The 18485-nt window shown below is 41.2% G+C and overlaps 1 protein-coding gene across 1 annotated transcript in view; it reads right to left on the bottom strand.

Moving 5' to 3' along the window:
• garnl3 (GTPase activating Rap/RanGAP domain like 3) overlaps positions 1–18485 on the bottom strand; it is a 62555-nt gene that overhangs the window by 7986 nt on the left and 36084 nt on the right. Inside the window, exons 4-25 of the mRNA XM_070924770.1 lie at positions 17544–17643; positions 15656–15774; positions 14366–14430; positions 13015–13078; positions 12818–12844; positions 12175–12250; positions 11660–11758; positions 11461–11564; positions 8718–8826; positions 8536–8581; positions 8216–8322; positions 8005–8120; positions 7401–7523; positions 4796–4870; positions 4110–4224; positions 3944–3970; positions 3705–3809; positions 2848–2964; positions 2252–2418; positions 1529–1687; positions 1030–1096; positions 554–661 (exon numbers count right to left, since the gene is read on the bottom strand). Coding sequence (XP_070780871.1) covers positions 554–661; positions 1030–1096; positions 1529–1687; positions 2252–2418; positions 2848–2964; positions 3705–3809; positions 3944–3970; positions 4110–4224; positions 4796–4870; positions 7401–7523; positions 8005–8120; positions 8216–8322; positions 8536–8581; positions 8718–8826; positions 11461–11564; positions 11660–11758; positions 12175–12250; positions 12818–12844; positions 13015–13078; positions 14366–14430; positions 15656–15774; positions 17544–17643 — 2095 coding nt within the window. The remainder of the gene's footprint in view (positions 1–553; positions 662–1029; positions 1097–1528; positions 1688–2251; positions 2419–2847; positions 2965–3704; positions 3810–3943; positions 3971–4109; positions 4225–4795; positions 4871–7400; positions 7524–8004; positions 8121–8215; positions 8323–8535; positions 8582–8717; positions 8827–11460; positions 11565–11659; positions 11759–12174; positions 12251–12817; positions 12845–13014; positions 13079–14365; positions 14431–15655; positions 15775–17543; positions 17644–18485) is intronic.

Below are 18485 nucleotides of genomic sequence, written 5' to 3'. Positions count from 1 at the left end.
GGGAAATATCTGGCTCCTTAGCTGCTAAATGCTCCACTATGTTCACCAGCAAGTTGCTAAATTTGTCTGTAGGCAGGTGGCGTACAGTGGATTAATAAGCTATTGAGCTAATGAGAGACACCTTTCAAATTACACATATTTATCAGGTTAATTGTTAATATAATAATATTGATTCGAGTAGCCAAACAGTTGCTTTCAAATTGAGCCTCTCCAATATGTTTCAGCATATTTGTTTTATTACTATGTTTTGTTATTGCTTGTTTTAGTGTGTGTGTGTGTGTGTCTGAGTGTGTGTGTAAATGGAGGGCACATTATAGGATGCACAGCAACCCAGAGCAGCAGGACGTTGTTATCAACAGGGTCAGGGTTACAGGTTTGCTTTTTTATCACCTCCTGCTTTAATAATAACATTCACAAACGCGCACACAAATAATCACATAGGCCAATTGGATGCTTGTGGCTACACATGGTGTTTCCATGGCGACAGCAAGCTCCGGCCAGGCCAGCAGCATGGGCAGGGTGGGGTCCAAGCGTTGTTGCTGTGGCAACCTACCAATAGCATTGGGCATCTGGTTCCAGCTGAAGTGGAAGTCGGAGGTGTTGGACTGGATCATCGGTGTGGAGCCGTTAAACGGACAAACTTTCTTATAGTAACAAATATCTGTAAGAGACGCAGGAAACAGGTTCAACTTTCAAATTAAATGATTTACTTTCTTCTGTTTACTGTGTTTCTTTTTGTGTCTGTGTTATGAACAAGGAGTGAGAGCAGCATTTTATTGTAACTCAGATAAATGTGAGAGCTATTTGTCTTATTATCCAGACATAAAAAAACAGACAAAAGCTAAACTAGACAGCTACATTTTCATAATTCATCTCTGGCTCTTAATATTCTGAAGCGGTCTGTGCTATGATTTTTATTCCAGAAAGGTGCAGTGGCAGAGGAAAAACATTAAGGCTCAGCTTTGACAGCAGAGACAGAGACTTGAATCAAATAATATCTGAAAAGTTCAGAGTTAAAGGGAGACTCACAGTTGTAACACAACAGCAGACCTGCCTCCCCGTCTTCATACACATCAATGGCTGCTACAAAATTTACCTGCAGGCAGAGACAAGTCAGTTTAGGGGAATCATTTCAACAAGATCCAAAGGTCAGATATGAGAGACTGTTTTTAACAAATATTGCCATGTCACATACCGTCAAGGCACTGGGTAACCACCCGGCAACATAACAGATATATTTCCACTACAGTTTGTTACTTATTTTGGTTACTCTTTCAAAGGAGAAATAAGATGGTTTATTAGAACAGCTGTTCATCCTCCAGCCTACTCATTCATTTCTCCTCCCTCTCCTCCCCAGCTGGTGGCTGTGAATGAAAATGTGTTGATTCACCCAAGCAGCCTGGTAATCAGCAGGTAAATAAAGTGACCAACTGGGCCAACTGAAGGTCTCAGCTCTGAAAGCGAATTTAAAAGAAAGGGAGAAAACCACCAGGTGGAAAATGTCTATGTGCGTGCCTGTGTGCCTCACCCTGTTGGCGTCTACATGATGTAGCCGGTAGGCATCTCCAGTGCTCTCATTGATCAGGTCAAACTGATGCTTGTAGGCAACGCAGATCATATTGTCGTTTTCTCCCGTCGGCCCGTCCACCAGCGCCATCACCACCGGCGGGTCACACAGACAGATCTCCTGATGGGTGGATGGTACACGATAACCTCAGAGCTCACACACATGGTTTGGTTTAATTACTTTAACAGACTTATAAATTTGTCTGTGTATAATATTCTCCACATCAGACCATGTCGATGGGACATTCACTCTTATTATTACACTATATTTTTCTTTGTCTAACTATTTGGTAGATAATCATGCTCTAATAATCATGTTTTGGAACTACAGTTCCCATAATACTTCTGGGGATATTGCTATGGATCACAGAGGGTATACACAGTCAGTAATTGGCACCATTAAAAGAATGCAGAATGAACTATTAGCGGTTCCTTTTTGCAAGGTACCCATTGGATGTACAGACAGTTGCCTCCATGAGCTGTGTGTTGCAGCTCCAACTGTTGACCATGTTGGTAAACAGGCCAAATCAGAGGGCAAAACACAAAAACAAACTTCCTGTTGTTTTCAAAACACCTGCATGCACCTGTCTCTTTCACCTCATGCTGTATCTTTGCCTAACGTGTCTCCCTCCGTGCCCCGCCACCCCACTTTTTTTTTTATTAATTCATGTGGAGCTTTTTGTACCCGTATGTACTGAAACTCCTCCACTGGTGAGTCTGGCCCCGTGGCGACGGCGCTGAAGCCTTCGAAACGTGGATGTTTCCTGGTGATGAGGAGGAGTTTGTTCCTGATGGCTGCTACTATCCTCAGCTCTGAGCCGTGATGGGTGTTGATAGAGTACAAATGACAGCCTGGGACAAAGTGGAGGAGGAGGGGGAGGGGGCAGATAGAGAGACAGAATATATTGGACATGCTGTGCTGTAGGTGTTGTTCCGGCAGATCAATGATTCCACCACAGACAGCTGGCATGACACCAGCAGGAGGTCAAAGGTTGCGTGTTTGTAAAAAGAACGTTCATAAAGGTCACAATATCCTGCTTTTGGCTGATTTAATGTTATTTTTCTCATCAAATATAAATCATTTTGTGAAGCACCTTTACATTAGATGTGTTTCACAGATAACAAACAAAAGCAAAGAAAGAAATGTGGATGGTTTGATGGTCTGAGTGATTTCCCAAACTTCTCTTGGATGGATTTGCTAATTTCAAGAAAAAGTCAACAATACAAAAACAAGATAAATACCAGATTTTCTTGTATATTCTTGCATGCCCTGTGTCGTACCTTTAGTTTTCTCCAGTTTGTTCTCCCGGCTGTCACACTTGTTTCTGACGAGCTGCCTCTCCTCCAGGCCTCTCTTGAGCGTTCCGAGTCTGAACACATAGAGCCGAGCGTCCTTCCCTGGAAACAAAACAAAAGCCACTTCTGTTTTGCACGAAGGTTACTCTTAATTTGCCATCTCTCTTTTAGCATCCTCCCACGACCAGACAATGGTGTCGTACCGTGGGAGGATTACTAGGACGCTTCTTAAGGCTCGTGCTCTCAGAAGCTTCATCAAAGCCCACACGCAGTCGTGACAAATGTTTGCGCTGCCATCACATAATCACTATCAAAACCGAGTCAACCCCGTTTGTCAATATTAGGGTTACTAATCATCTGCAAGTTAATTAATTACATGCTCTTCTGGTTGAAGCAAACATGAGACGAATCCAACAGCTGTTTGTTAGTATACAGCGACTTCTTGTATTTGTGTTTTTTTATGCTTGTAGGTCTGCATGTTTCATTTTATCTGTGTCTGTCTGCATATCTGTCAGCCCTTTATAGCCCACTGCACTCTCACAGTCAATCCAGTCCTGCAGGATAAGCACACACACACACACAGCCTCGACAGGGATTGGTTCTCTATAGGTCAGCTTCCTTAGATCACAGCGAGAGATCAATGTGTTCTCCGGGCCGATGGAGGTGGAAAGGGTAAGTATGTACTCAACAACATAGAGAGAGAGATGACAAAGGTGAAATAAGAGAGGGGAATGGTAATAATGAGAAAGGAGATGTGCTGTAAATACTGTTCTGCTGTTAAAAAAAAAAAGGATGAATGAGTAGTGTTAAGCAGTATTCTTCTTATTATGGTCTAAGCCTACCTTTGTCAGCCCTGGTGATAAGCAGGTCCTGAGGCTCGAGAACGTGCATCTGCTTCACCACCATGGTTTTGTCAAACACCTGCACTTGGGGCAGAGACTGCGTCTCTGAAACACAACACATGCATCGCAATAAAAATACGAGTAAAAGTCTGAAAAATGTGTCATGACTGAGGTTGAAATATTTCTAGAAAGAAATCCTCTGAGCAAGAAACAGGGGTATCGGTTTGTGTGGCACTCACCGGCGTTGGGCAAAGCCGGATCAGGGCCTGAAACGTGGACAACATCATTATCATCATCATGTTAGCTGTTGGCCTTGGCATTCTGCTGAGCGCAGTATTGAATGGATATGGATGGGTGGCTTTATTTTAGAGGACAGAGGGAGATATCGATTAGGGATGACCTCACCATCCAGCAGCATGACCCCCGCCGAGTCGGTGGCAACCAGCAGAGACTGACCCCAGGAGTCAGCGCACACAATCTCATAGGGAAATGTGCTGCAGAACGACTGGGACTCCCATGGCTGCAGCACACATGCACATACAAACACACAGACACACATATTGGAATTAATACCCATGTGCTTTGGCAAAACATTACTTTTTTTTTACATGATAATAATTAAGGTTGGCAAGTCATGTACAAACTGCAAAATTTTTTAAAGTCAAATAAAATCCACATGCTCCACGTGCATTTTTCTGAAAGAATTATCATGTTAAAAAAAGGCAGGATGAGGCAGATTGCTGCTCTAATAAAGGAAATGATCAGAAAAGAAAGGACATAATAATACCGGATACTAGAACCTGACCTGTCAATCAGCCAAGCCAATATATCAGCCAATATTAGCTTATTGCAGATATATCAGTGTTGGCATATATGTTGGCGGCCAATACATAACAAGAAGTTGCAGTACAGAGACGCCAAAGACATATGTTTGTACATCAGACAAGTCTGCTCAGTTCATATCTTCACGTCACGTTTTAGCCTCAAAAAACAGTATCAGTCAGGTTCTAGTTTTTTTTCAACAACAATAACATTTTTGGCTTCAGTCAGAGATTAAACGACTTGTTAAAATGAAGATTTTATGCTCTCACCTCTTTTCTGCACAGGCCTGTGGTAACGAGGCTGGTTGGAGCATCTCCTCTCACAATGGTCTTCAGCTTCAGAGCCTAAAGATGAAATGGCATCAGATATGACACACAGCAGAGACGTCTGTCAGTTCTGTATGCTTGGCTTGCAGTGCTGGAAGACGTACTCAGATCACCAACACAACAATGTAAAAATACTGCCTTCAATATCCTACTTAACTAGTAAAAGTATAGAAAATCTTCTTCTGAAAAAAAAATAATGTGCTTGATATTTAATCAATGTCTGAATAAGACCTGCATGGGATAAAAGAGTGTGTACTGCATGTAAATCATGCATATAAATGCATCACAAGAAGGACAGCACTGGTCTGAGCTTGCTGAATTATGCACCATGTATTCCATCACTAATATTTAACTAGCCTGCCATTGTAGTTTCCTTGTTTCCATGCTTGTTTAGTCACTGAGAACTGTGGCGACAGCTCACCGAGGTGGAAAGGATCTGGACAAGCAGACTGGCGACAGTAAAAAAACGTGTCATAATACATTAAATAAAAGGTGTAATTGCTTTAAATTTCAAATAGAATACAGTTTGCGCAAATGCTCAAGCAGCAACCATCTGATCACACTGACAATTTCCACTCCAAGCTGCACAGTCAGGCATTTCTATTTACATATCTGCATAAACAGGCAATCTGGAGATAATGGAATCAATACGAGGCAACAGCACAATGGCTTGGCTGTGCAGTGTACTTTGCCATCCGTGGGAAAATATTCATAAAAATAACACATATTCTGACCTGTCATGCATCCATGACAACATGAAATCATTGTGTATAATGAGCATCTCTCAGGGAAAGAACATACAGAGAGTCTGTCTTTAGTTGAGGACAAATGCCCTGTCTCTACAAAACTGGATAATCAATGACTCGACACGTCTACCTTCCTTAGTGTTCATGCTTTACAGCACAATGTGTTGATGCCTCGGCTTTGTGTTTATGAGCAGAGAGCGACAGAAACAAGACAAACGAGGTAGAAAAACAGTAACACGAAGAGGAACAAAGGTTAACAAATGAAGACAACAAACAAAGGAAACAAGAGAGACAGAATTACTTTGGTAGCATAAACATCTTTAGAAGTAATTATTTTAGACTTCCAGCAGTCTGTTTCAGTGTCTGGCTGTGTTGGCAAATACCTGCTAAGTGTTTATTTTCAATATAGAATAAAACATGAACACAGCAGCTTTGCTTGCAGGCTGTATGCTAAAAAAATCTGGTAACGCAGTCAGTACAATACTGATATCAGCTTGTATAGTGAGGTAGGTATCCAGTGTAGCTGTGTAGGAGGAGGGCAGTCTATACGTCTGGTACCTGTCAAAACTCTGATGTGATTTGTATTAAACTTTGAGAGAGGCTTTGTCTCAGGGTTATAAATAAATAGGAACATTTAGATTTTGGATATCTCAGCTGAAAACACTTATTGGGCTTTTGGTTTGTGAGGGTAAAGGTATTAAGAGCAATTTCTGATTCATTGTACTTGTTTTATATTTGTCTGCCCTACAAGACTTTATTCAGACACATTTTCCACGGGGCTTTAGTACAAAATCAAAACTAAATTTAGTTAAGTTTAAGACACTCTGAAACATCGTCAGGTATATCACATCACAACAGGCATTTGTCCAGAGAGATCCATTAACTCACAAACAACCTCAAACTAATTACTTCTGTAATGCCATAGGTCGTGTAGGTTCATCCACATTCTCTACACACTCTTTTCAGACGTTGTTCATGTATAATTACAGTTACGTCAGCACCCTTAACAGAGGTGTAATGATGATTACATCAGCCCGGTAATGACTTCTGGACTGTGGCTCAGAGACCTGTTCTTATATTACTGTTCCATCCTGACCCTCCTGAAAGCCAGTGTCCAGTTCGCTCGGCTGTCTGTCAGGACTTACAGCTCTTAAATGACTTTATCAGAGTACAAACAACAATAATTTATCAGAAAACATCAGGTAAAAGCAACTAAAATTGATTTTAAGCGGGGTTATAATACAATACCTTTACTAACTTTTTAAATGCTTTGGTGCCAGTCTGCTTGAACATATCTCAGATCTGTCACAGATCTCTCAGAGTCTGAAAGTCTGTCTTAAAACAATAGTCAGGTGTCCATATGAACACTGAAATAGTTTTTGCTTGCTGTAATCATTCCTCCTGTCCACATTGACAATCAAGAGATCCCTTCCTGAAGCGATTCCCATGTTAAGTGATGTGGGACAAAATGTATGAGCTCCAGTTGAACTTCAGAGTGCATTTTTTGCACAAAACCAGGACTAACATTGGAGTCGCAGGAATAATTACAGCGACTAAAAACTGTTCCAGTGTACCTTCGTGCACGTGAATATTGTTTGAAGACAGAAAGGTGCTTAAACTATGCTCAATGATACCAATAATCAACACCTGTGTTTACATGTGCTAGGTTTCTTATTGGATCAGATGTGTTTGTGTGTATGTGTGTGTACATGTGGATGTTTCTGCCTTCTGACTGCAGAGCTCTGGTTGGTTGGTGATTCTTTGTTTGTGTGTGTGTGTGTGCATGCGTGTTACTTTGTTACCTGCCCTATTCTGACAAATTCGGCCTGCCGTGCCTCCTCCTTCTTGCGTGCCGACTTTGGAGACTCAGGCAGCACGTCGCTGAAGGACCGCCGGTTTAACATGTTCTGAGGAGAAAAAGGAACCTAAACGTGGCACACCAACACCCAAATGTGGCACACACACACACACACACACACACACACACACACACACACACACACAGAGGGAAACAGAAAGCAGAAAGGGGTCTTAGAGACTGACCCTGGCAGGGGGTGAGAACAGCAGCAGTGAAACACGTCGTGTTAGGAGCAACAGTGAAAGGAAAAGAAAAAAAAAGAGAAACAAGAACAAAAGTGACGTGATGAGAGAGAGCCCTGCTGAGAAAGTCCCTGCTCAGAAAGTCAGCATTGCAGTAGTATCCAGTCGTCCAGTGTGGTGCAGTATGCAGAGGGCTGCAGTGGAATACAGCAGAACACAACTCAGCAGTGGCTACAGTCGCTGCCAGTGACTGAAGTGACAAGGAGGAGACAGGGGGGACAACTTGGATGGCCAAAAAGCACATCCATCCAAGAATGGACAAAAGCAGGCTCTATACTCGACTGGTGGTCAGCAACGCAGCTGTACCTTGTACAGGTCAGGCATGAGGTCTTGGTAGAGCGAGCGGATCAACATGTCAAGGGTCCGCTGGCGCTTCTGGGCAAACGTTGGCGTCTCCAGTGTGGCTTTCTCTCCATTGATTACTGCAGGAGATGAAGCAAGATCAGATTAGAAAAACAGAAAACAGTGTTGATGCATATTCATAGGCCTTATTCTGATGCATTTTTCTTTCACTTACATTTGACTAATAAAAAGTCCCTGAATTCTTGGTGATCAGTAAATACAGGCGGAGACGGGAGAGGGGGTCCGAACAGTGGAACGCTCTCCTCTGAGAATATCTTCAACCTGGGACAAAGAGCAGATATACAACATCTCTTTTACTCTTACAATGGGTGCAGAGCACATCACACAGAATGGTAAAGTTAAGTCAATGACTCTTTTTAATCAAAGACATCAGAAACAATCAAGAGGACCTAGAAGTCAGAATTAAAGTCAGTTTGTTGGGTGGGGAAAGCCAAAAGCAGTTGCTACACCGTCTAGATTAATCAAAGCACTCACCTGTAACTGTCATTCTGGCTATTATACCTAACTAATGCAAAAATATCTGGAAGTGAAGTAAAGGAAACACTGATTATACAGGAGACACAATGTCCGTTTGAAAAGCTCCTCTGAACATGGCTCATGTCGCCGATTACCACTTAATTTCTCTGACAGTCAGCCATTGTCCATGTGAAGGATACGGGTGAAGTGCGATCGGATCATAGACGGTTTGAAGGACGACGATGCGTCATCCCCTTCCTGGAAAACTATGGTAACAATGTCATTTCCAATGTGTCTCTTTCTCTCCACCTGCCAGAGAGGACAGACCGAAGAGACACAGGGTGAGGAAAAACAGGCAACTTAACCTCTGTACCCTGTGATTCCTGTGATTCTCGCGAGATCTGGCAACACAGATATCTCTTGTCTCCGTTGGTGCTGAACTGTCGGTGAAATAAAAGTTAAAACTGAAATGAAATGTGTGTTTCTTTGCTTAACAATACTATTATCATTATTATGTAACTGTTTTTGGAGGGGGGGGGTATTATTAGACAGATGAAAACGAGCGGCAAAATAAGGAGGCGGGGAGGCGACCACGCCCACTTAGGAGACAGGAAGTGTATACCATTTCATACCATTGGAGCAGCTTGAAATGCGTCATCTTCTGTTATCGAGTATCTTTGATCACAAACGCTAAAATGTTCGCTAGAGCTGATGGGGAACTATACAGTTATATAATATAACTCTTATTATGAGCATTACACATTACATGAAGTCATTTCATCCACTATTAACACACAAATATTAATTAGAGCATCTTTAAAGTTAATTAGTCCACATCACTCTATTGATGAGGTACTGAGTAAGGCTGCAACGATAAGGACATAGTGTGTGTGGAAGAGGGTGTCATTCTAACAGCAAACATTTTCCAATCTCTCAACACCATAAACACTTTCAGAAGGGGTGATAATTTCAACTCTTTGTTCTCAAAACTTCAGTCAGCAGCATCGAGCACATTTACTGCACTAACTCCTGTCTCACCTGCTTGTTTTGCCATCTCTATTTCACTTCTTCTTTGTTTTTTTAATCCTCTCCCTGTTTCAAATATTTTCTCTTTTTATTTGTATTTTTATTCCAACTACAACTACAACATCTTGGCTTGCAACACCAAATCAAACTCTTTGGTTCATGGAAAACTTGATATCTCTTCTAGTGCCACCACCAGTCATAATATCCACTTATATAATAATATAAATAATATATATTTATACAAACATAAAAAAAAACATATATACATATATACATGGTTTGCCATGAAATTTAATGAGCATATTCATTCTCCCTAGAGGATGAAACATTACTATTTTGGACACTGTGAGCTTTCTTCCAGGACTGAAATCAGACCAAAATGTGAACTTTGCACACAAGCTAGTATATTATCTAAGAGACAGATTGCTATGCAATTACTTCTGCACAATCATGCTCGAAAGAGGATAAATCCTTTTTATTTTAACCAGCGCATACCTTTTTTTTTGTTTTTACATCTAACACTTCCGTGGGGTGAAATGAACAACTTCACCAATTAAGCTGAGCTGTCTTTACATTGCAGAATGACTCTGTGCTCAGGTATGAAATACAATCAGATTCTTTCCTATGACTGCAGCTCTTGTCACTCGGGTGGATGGGAGACCAGTGACAGACCGGCAGTCACACTGACATGTGATATGAGCACAGACTGGTCCTTATTAATGACTGCCTGAATGTTTTTTTTTTTTTATTATGTATCAAATCTGCTAAGCACCAGCCCTTTTAAATCATACTCACTAATACTGGCATTACAGAATGGAGCGCTACAGTAAAGAAATAACATCCTTTCTTCTCCTTCTCTTCCAAAAGTGAGCACATTTTGCCAAGCTGGCTGCCATTGTACTGGCTTCCAATCAGTGCACTGTTGAAGTGGGGTCTTTTCTCTGCAAAATGACAGAGAGATGAAGACCTCGGACTGATGTGCAATTAAAGTTTCTGCAATTTCTCCAACACCAGTGTATAGCAGGGCAAGAGGGGTCCAATCTTTGGGTTGGTGGTAGGAGGTGAAGGTGAAAGAAAGTATGAAAAAGGTACAGGAAGAGACAGAGAGGGTGACAAGAAAAGGAGAGTAGAGAAATATTTATCTCAAGTGTTGCAAGTCTGATTCAACATGAGGCTCCTGGCTATGAAGTTGTTTTCTGGATGAGTCAACACTAAACAATACCAAAAGTCTGCAGCCACGCTAGCGGCTCTGTGATGCTACACTTAAGCACAACAGTACTTTAAGCTACATGCAAAAGTCAGCATACTAACATGCTCACAGTGTCAATGCAAACATGCCAATGTTTAGCATGTATAATGTTTACCATGTTCACCATCTTTGTTTAGGGTGTTCGCATGCTAACGTTTTGTAATTGACACAAAAGTACAGCTGAGGCTGATGAGATTTTAATTAGTTTTGCAGGTATTTAGTGATCAACCAAAGTATTGGATTAAAATTTAAATTTGGTTATTCAAAGCTATTAAAATTCATCCTCAGGCGAAAATGAATGTCTGTACCAAACTTCATGGCAATCAATCTGATAGTTGACATTTCACTCAAAACCTTGTGGTGGTCAGGCGATCACCAAGATCTATAGGATTCATCCTCTAGGGACTATGAACGTCTGTACAAAATGTTGTGCCAATGCATCTCGTAGATGTCAAGCTATTTCACTACATAAGTGAAAACTTTAACCTGTTGGTGGTGCAACAGGAAGTCAGTTTTCAGTAGTGTCAAATTTCATGTCAATCCATCCAGCAGTTGAGATATTCCATTCTGGGCCATAGATTGTGGACAGACGGACACTGACATCCCTTTAGTGTTGTTACAAATAAAAACTATACAACATGAAAAAAACTACACATAGAGACACCCACCTGCTGTTTGTTCTCTTTAGAATAGGGTAACATGGTGGACACATGGAACATGAGCTCATGGCCCTGATACACTGTGTAGATGGACTTAATTCCTGTAGTGTCATCTGCAAACACAAGACAAAGAGAAACACTGAGATATTCAAAGGCCTTTACTTTGAAATGATGCTGATGTAATGTAAGCAGATGTGAGCTCTCTTACTCTTGGTGTCTAGCCCTCCGCGGTAACCTGCCCATCCCTGCAGCGTAATGGAATCACCCAGCAGACTGAGAAACTTATCGAAGCTCTCACTCCCCGTCTCTGAAACAAACACAGGACGTTTGACTTCGCAGATATCTTCTTTAGCAGTACATCCTGTTTTGATATTGGGATAGTTTGATATTTTGGTAAATACACTTTTATTCGCTTTCTTGCCATGAGTTAGTTGACAAGATTGATACCACTCTCATGTTTGTACACTAAATATGAAGCTAACACCAGCAGTCACTTAGCTTAGCTTTAGCACCACTGGAAACAATTAGCCTGAGCCAGGCTATTTCCAGTCTTGATGCTAAGCTAAACTAACTGGCTGCTGCCTCCAGCTTCATATTGACATGAAAATGAAAGTGATCTTCTCATCTAACATTTGGCAAAAAAGCAAATAAGCGTATTTTCCCAAATGTCAAATAATCCCTTTAATAGGTTTGGACAAAAAAATTGAGTATAGAGGGATTTACCATTGCTAAACATCTCGTCATCTGTGAGCTGTCCGTCTTTGGCATACAGAACGCCAAATTTAAAGTTGACAGAACCCTACAAAATCATAGTTCATAGGTTCAAATGATGAAATAATTTACAATTTGTGCATACAATATTACTTTCTATTGACATACAGTGCTTCTATTGTAAGAAATGTACATAGAGAATGTAAAATATGACACAAAAGATACACAAAAGGTATTCAGAAGTGCTAATTATCAGTCTTTACAGAGTAATTACCCAACAGGAAGACAGGATTAATAGCATGCATTTACTGTGCAATTACATGAGGAGAACATGAAAATGAATAAAGATGGCATAATATTACAAAGCACAACTGTAGTTGGAGATATATTTAATACTTTTTCCCTGCAAGATATAAGACACTATCATATATTCTTTTTCAACAGTATGGCGGAGACTTTTACCAAATCAAGAATTAAACAAGTGGGTATCTGTTATCATATGTGAGTACGTGAAGGTGAAAGCTAAACAAAAGGAAACCAAACAAAAGGGTATAAAAGAAGTAGTCTCTAACCTTGAACACAAATGCCAGATCTCTACAAAAAAACAATCAATGAATGAGCTACACTGTACGGTGAAAGCAGTATCATCCCATACCTCCTGTTCCTCCAACACCAGCAGATCCTGAGGAAGGAATCATAACACTTATCATTCACACTGACAAGCTCTCCAGGTAGAGATGACACAGCCTGAGGATATTATACAGTTTAGGTGCTGCTGATCAGGCCTGGCATGAAATGGGGCCGGTGCTACATTTCATTACGTGCGGGCAGATGCTCTGGTGTTCCTCTCACCTTCTGAATCTCCGCGTTGAGGATCTCCCTGGGGCCTTTCTCAAACCGGTCCATGTTCATTGCACTGGGAGTAAGGAGAGGAGGAACAGGAGGAGGAGGAAGTAGTAATGAAAAAAAGAGAGAAAGGAGTGTTTGGGATCGATGGAAGACAAATAGCCCAAAGGGTTACACAGAAAAATGAGCGTGACCTGATACCGGGGATTTCTCATCCTGGTTGTACCATTTGTTCTCATTCAGAGTTTGAGCGGTGACGGCGCTCAGCCTGAGGAATTTATAATCTCCTGTTTCATGCATCTTGTTACATCCTGTTACTAGTCACTGAGAAAATCTGCTACTGGAAACAAAATGTTGAAGATATGAATGACAATAAAATATAACTCTTTCCAGTATATGTGAGGTTCTGGTGTAAAATATGCAGTGCACTATGTGAGCGATGATGCCAGATTGGCCAGTTTTCGGAGCAATTGGGCTACTTTTATATGATTGGTCTGGAAAAGTAGGGCAGCTAGTGACAATTTGGGCTACATTTTGTACCATTTTGGGTGTTGAAAAGTTAGAATACATTGTAATGCATCTGCCACACCTGTCCTCCAATTAGTATGACTGAACCTGACAGGGCAATACTGGGCTCGACAAGCAATGTCTGATAACAGTCAGTCAATAAATCAATTAGTTGATCGACAGAAAATTAATCAGCATCTATATTGCTACCAGATTCATCATTTCAGTCATTTTTCAAGCAAACATGCTAAACATTCTGCGGTTCCAGCTTCTCAAATGTGAGGATTTGCTGCTTTTTTTGTCACATATTATAGTTATACTGAATATCTTTCTGGACTGTTGGCCAGACAGAACAAGCGATATAAATATGTCCTCCTGGGCTCTGGAAATTATAATAAAGAAATGCATTTTCTAACATTTTCTTACCTGCACTGTAAGACAAAGGCCTTGTAAAAGCTGTTACATCTGTCCACATAAGTGAAGACTTTTTTTCAGTTCTCATTTTTCTTCTTACACTTGTAAAGTAAATGTCACAGGGGCAACAACAATAATGGCCATTACTGACAAGTATGTTCCACTGTTGTGTGTTTACTGTTGGATAGATGCAAGCATATACTGAGACCAAACTGCATCTCTGTATCTTAGGTACAATGATATTTTACACAAGCAGCTTGGTCGCAAATATGCTTTCATCTACACAACAGTAAACACTTAACCTCAATAACAGTGTAACATACCTCCCCTCAGCAGCAGCAGCAGCACGAGATAACCAACAATATTAATTCTCATACACGTATTGTAAAGAGTGAATGGACCGTGTCGGCTTAGAGCTCTAGGCTGCACCTCTCACCTTAGGATGGACTTGACTGATAGTGTTTTGGTCGGGCTGTAGGGAAGGCTGATCTTCAGAGTGCCCTGAGCGAACAAGAATGACACATATCAGGGATTACAAACTCAAAGCACAGTGAGCTTCAATCGCCTTTTTTCAGGAGGACTTTCACTTGCTCAAACCTGCTGTTCATTCATAAAAGAATACCCAAACCCAAGAGAAATTCACATGCAACATAATTTTCAATCAGTCATGAGATAATTACAGAGGCCCAAATTAAAACAGAACAGTTCAAGCCCAACAAAGTTGTTCTGTTCAACAACAACAACATCCTGTGCCAGTTAGAGTCTGACAGAAACAAGATAAATCAATGTGATCAGGCAGCGGAGGTGCACCACCCTAATCAGGTTCCAGATGAAGCTGGAGGCCAGAATTAGATCCAAGCTATCTTGGTCATGAAGCTGAGTCACCACACAATAATGAACATGCATCTCACACACACACACACACACACACACACACACACACACACACACACACACACACATACACAGTGACTCAAAAGTGGAGTAGCATAGCTCCTCAAGATGCCATTTTGTGCCATCTCATATTTAGATTCCAGAAAAAGTTCTACCTTCTAACTGTGTACTCTAGCAGAAAATGTTCATGTTTAAGATTCATCCAAACGTTTCAGTACCTTCCCTTCTGTTTGGGGGAAGATCCTGCGAGGCAGTGGTGCAAAGTAACTAAGTACAATAATGAAGTACTTGTACTTTACTTGAGTGTTTTCATTTCATGCTACTTGTGTTGGAAATATTGCAATTTTTACTCCACCACATTTATCTAACAGCTATAGTTACTGGTTACTTTCCAGATTAAGATGTGATAGAAATAAAACATATGATAAACTCATACATAAAGATTAAACCAGTGGTTCCCAACATGTTTGGCTTGTGACTCCCTTACAAAAAAGCAGTGTCTAGTTGGGGCTCCTTGTCCAGATGTTTACAAGTTGTTAGCAGTTTCACCAAAGAGAGATTTTCATTTGGTTTCATTTAGATAAATGTTTGAGGCCCAAAGAGGGAAAATCATCCATCATTTCATTAAAAACAAGCAAAGACTAGAGAAAGGTCCAGGAATATATAAAAAAGAATATAACTTTGTGTAGCAGAACTTTGTTTTTTCCTTTTTTATATTATATACCCCATATGTACAGCAGCTAGCTTGGCCAGGTCTTTCTTGTAAAAGAGATGAATGGGACCTCCGGGTAAAAAAACAAATAAAAAATGGTGGTGCAGATGGTGAACTCACCGACTTTCTCCAGAGGATGGCTCTATACTGAGGAACCCGCTGGTTGTTCTGGTCTGAGAGGACGACTGACAGGTAGAAGGGATTCTTCTCTGCATCTGTACCCACATAGTTCTGGTGGACTGATGGAGGCAAAGACAATATACAGACACAATGATACATACATACTGGATATTTAACGAGTGGATGTCATAATTAAATGTCAAGGAGTGATTGGAGAACTTATTTACTTAGTTTTACTTATCAAAGTAGAATATTTATTCTCTTAATGACCGATTATATTCTCTCCCACCAAAATGTTTAGGTATTCAACACACACTTTCATTGCTGCGCTGTTTGAGCCTGTTACTCTCTGCCTTTTTGTCTTCTTTCCTACCCGTTCATTCATTATTTTCTGCCTCTCTTTCATTTACCCCCCCCCCACCCCCCCCCCATCTCCAGTTCTCTCTGTGTGTACCATGGACACAGACAAAGATCTCCTGACGACACCACCGCAGAGTCGCACATTCATGCCTCTGCTTCTTCGGTTGACCGGGTAACATCTTCGGAAACAATGCCGAACAGACCTCCAAACCCAATTAGACCTCTTCCTGCATTGCTGTCCTTTTCTTTGTCCTTTCTCTGATGCTTTCTGTCCCTCTGTTGTTTTCTTTATTCCACAATTTCACTTTCTTTCTCCATTTGGTTTTTAGCTCTCTTTATTATACATTAGCCATGTTTTTATGCTTCAGGTAAGCGGTGACTCTGCAAGGTCGGGTTGCAATTATACACTTATTAGTTTAGACAGCTGGAGCTTTTCTCTGTGTGAGAAGAAAGCACATTGTAATCAATCAGGAATTATCTTCATACCTAATGCGAGGCAACGGGGAAACAAACGAGGACAAAGTGTTTCACTATTCTTCACCTAATCATTAAGAAATTGAGAATTCAAGTCATTGTATTGGATGCTTCTTCAGACAGGAAGTGCTTGTGTTAGAATAATTGGCCTAGAGTTCATAATGTGTTGTGCTGTACGACGCAGTCAGCTCTGCTCAGGCTGTGAGACACAGATGGCTCAGCTGCAGGCCAACCAGTTCGAGCCAACTTTCTGGAGACATGGCTCTTTTTAAACTGGCCATGCCATAGCATGATTAGACCCTGGCTGGAGGAGAAAAGGCATTTCTTTTCTTCCACTCGCTGACTTTTTTTTTTGCTCTCTAACTTTCCTTCACAATTATCTCCATCCATCTCGGGGCTCTGTCCTTTATCTCAACCTTTCAGCTGAAGACATTCTTCCTGATTCGAGTCATGGTAAAGAAACCCGGACAATGATCTTTTGTTGTACAACTTGCTGTGCCGCCTACACTGTGTGTCCAGGCGGGGTGTTAATGAGGAATGGCGAGATGATGACGGTCAGAAAGGTGAAGGAACAGGTGACCAATTCTAATGCATTTTTTAACAATGTCCGAGGCTGCACCTGTGATTGGCTCCTGCCAGCCTGCTGCACAGCACAGGGCTCATTTCAGGAGCCAACAGTCCGATCTTAATTATGTTATCTGTTGGGGGCAAGCCTTTGCTCTGTGAGGTGGTGGTGAAGCTGTATGTCCTCTATGGGTATCCTCCCCGGGCGGTGTATGGGATTAGAGAGCAGTTGAGACTCTCAGTGGGGATATGGCTGGATGCTAACAAGTTTTGGCCTTGAATGAAGCATGAGGACAAGGCTGACTTTATAAGATAAGAAGTGTCCTGTGGACCAGGGAAGAAATTCAGAGGATGTTTTATTTCTGCTGCATCTGAGAGCCAGCTTATAGGCTCTCCCTCACCCCCTGTATTTCTCTCTCTATCTCACACTTACTCCATGTGTGTGAGTGTGTGTGTGTTTTTAAACAGAGTGCAGCAGAGCAGCACTGACCTTTTCCCAGGAAGTATTTAAAGAACCATCTGGTGTGATACTCTGGATTCTCCAGATGGACATCGGTTCTCCTCCAGGTTCCTGGAGTGTAGTCCGAAGTCTGTTTGTCACACACACACACACACACACACACACACACACACACACACACACACACACCACATTGTCATCATGATGGTCACAGCTTGTGTCACAGCAGTCTTCTCTGTGGAAAACTGTTGCAGCAGTACTATGCAGCAGAACCTATTATAATACAGGACAGGAAATCCGATGCAGCCAAAGCTTGGGCCCAGTGAGCTACAGTCGATCTTTATGCTGTTATTGTTGTATCATAATAAATAAATAAAAAATAATCCTGCAGGACGTAAAGAGAAGTTTGGAAGAGGCCTGTCTCATATAACATGCCATCTTAAATCATACCAAGATGTGAGACAAAAGCAAGGGAGTGGATCACATTAGGGGCCCACCACTGGACATACACTGCAGCTGCATTTCTGGAAACTGACATTAAAAGCAACAAAGATGATGAAGTTTCTCTAATCTAGTAATCTGACTTTAAGGACATAAGACAGGAAGCTGGATGTCAAAGTGTGATGGATGACTTCCCTGCATTATTCAAGAGGAGGTTTGGAACAATATGAGCACTGAGGCAGATACTCATATTGCAGCATTTATCATTACAGAATACAGGTTAAGTGTCTTTCAGACCGTGATAGTACACATGCTCGTTATCTCGTTATACATGTTTTTTTTAATATATACTTTTTTTTTTTTTTTTTTAGCTATATGCAGTATATACAGTATCTTTACCCCTACCCCTATACAGGGACTTTAGCCCTTTGTTTGGACTGATTTTCCCCTCCTTGAATAATTTTTAGCAACCAGGAAAAGTAAACTATGCTGTATTTAACCAATAAAAAGCAGAGAAAGTCAGAAAAAAAA

Source organism: Enoplosus armatus, chromosome 18, assembly GCF_043641665.1.
Source record: "Enoplosus armatus isolate fEnoArm2 chromosome 18, fEnoArm2.hap1, whole genome shotgun sequence".
Taxonomy (NCBI): domain Eukaryota; kingdom Metazoa; phylum Chordata; class Actinopteri; order Centrarchiformes; family Enoplosidae; genus Enoplosus; species Enoplosus armatus.
Note: the sequence above shows the minus strand (reverse complement) of the source record. Positions and strands in the feature narration are given on the sequence as shown.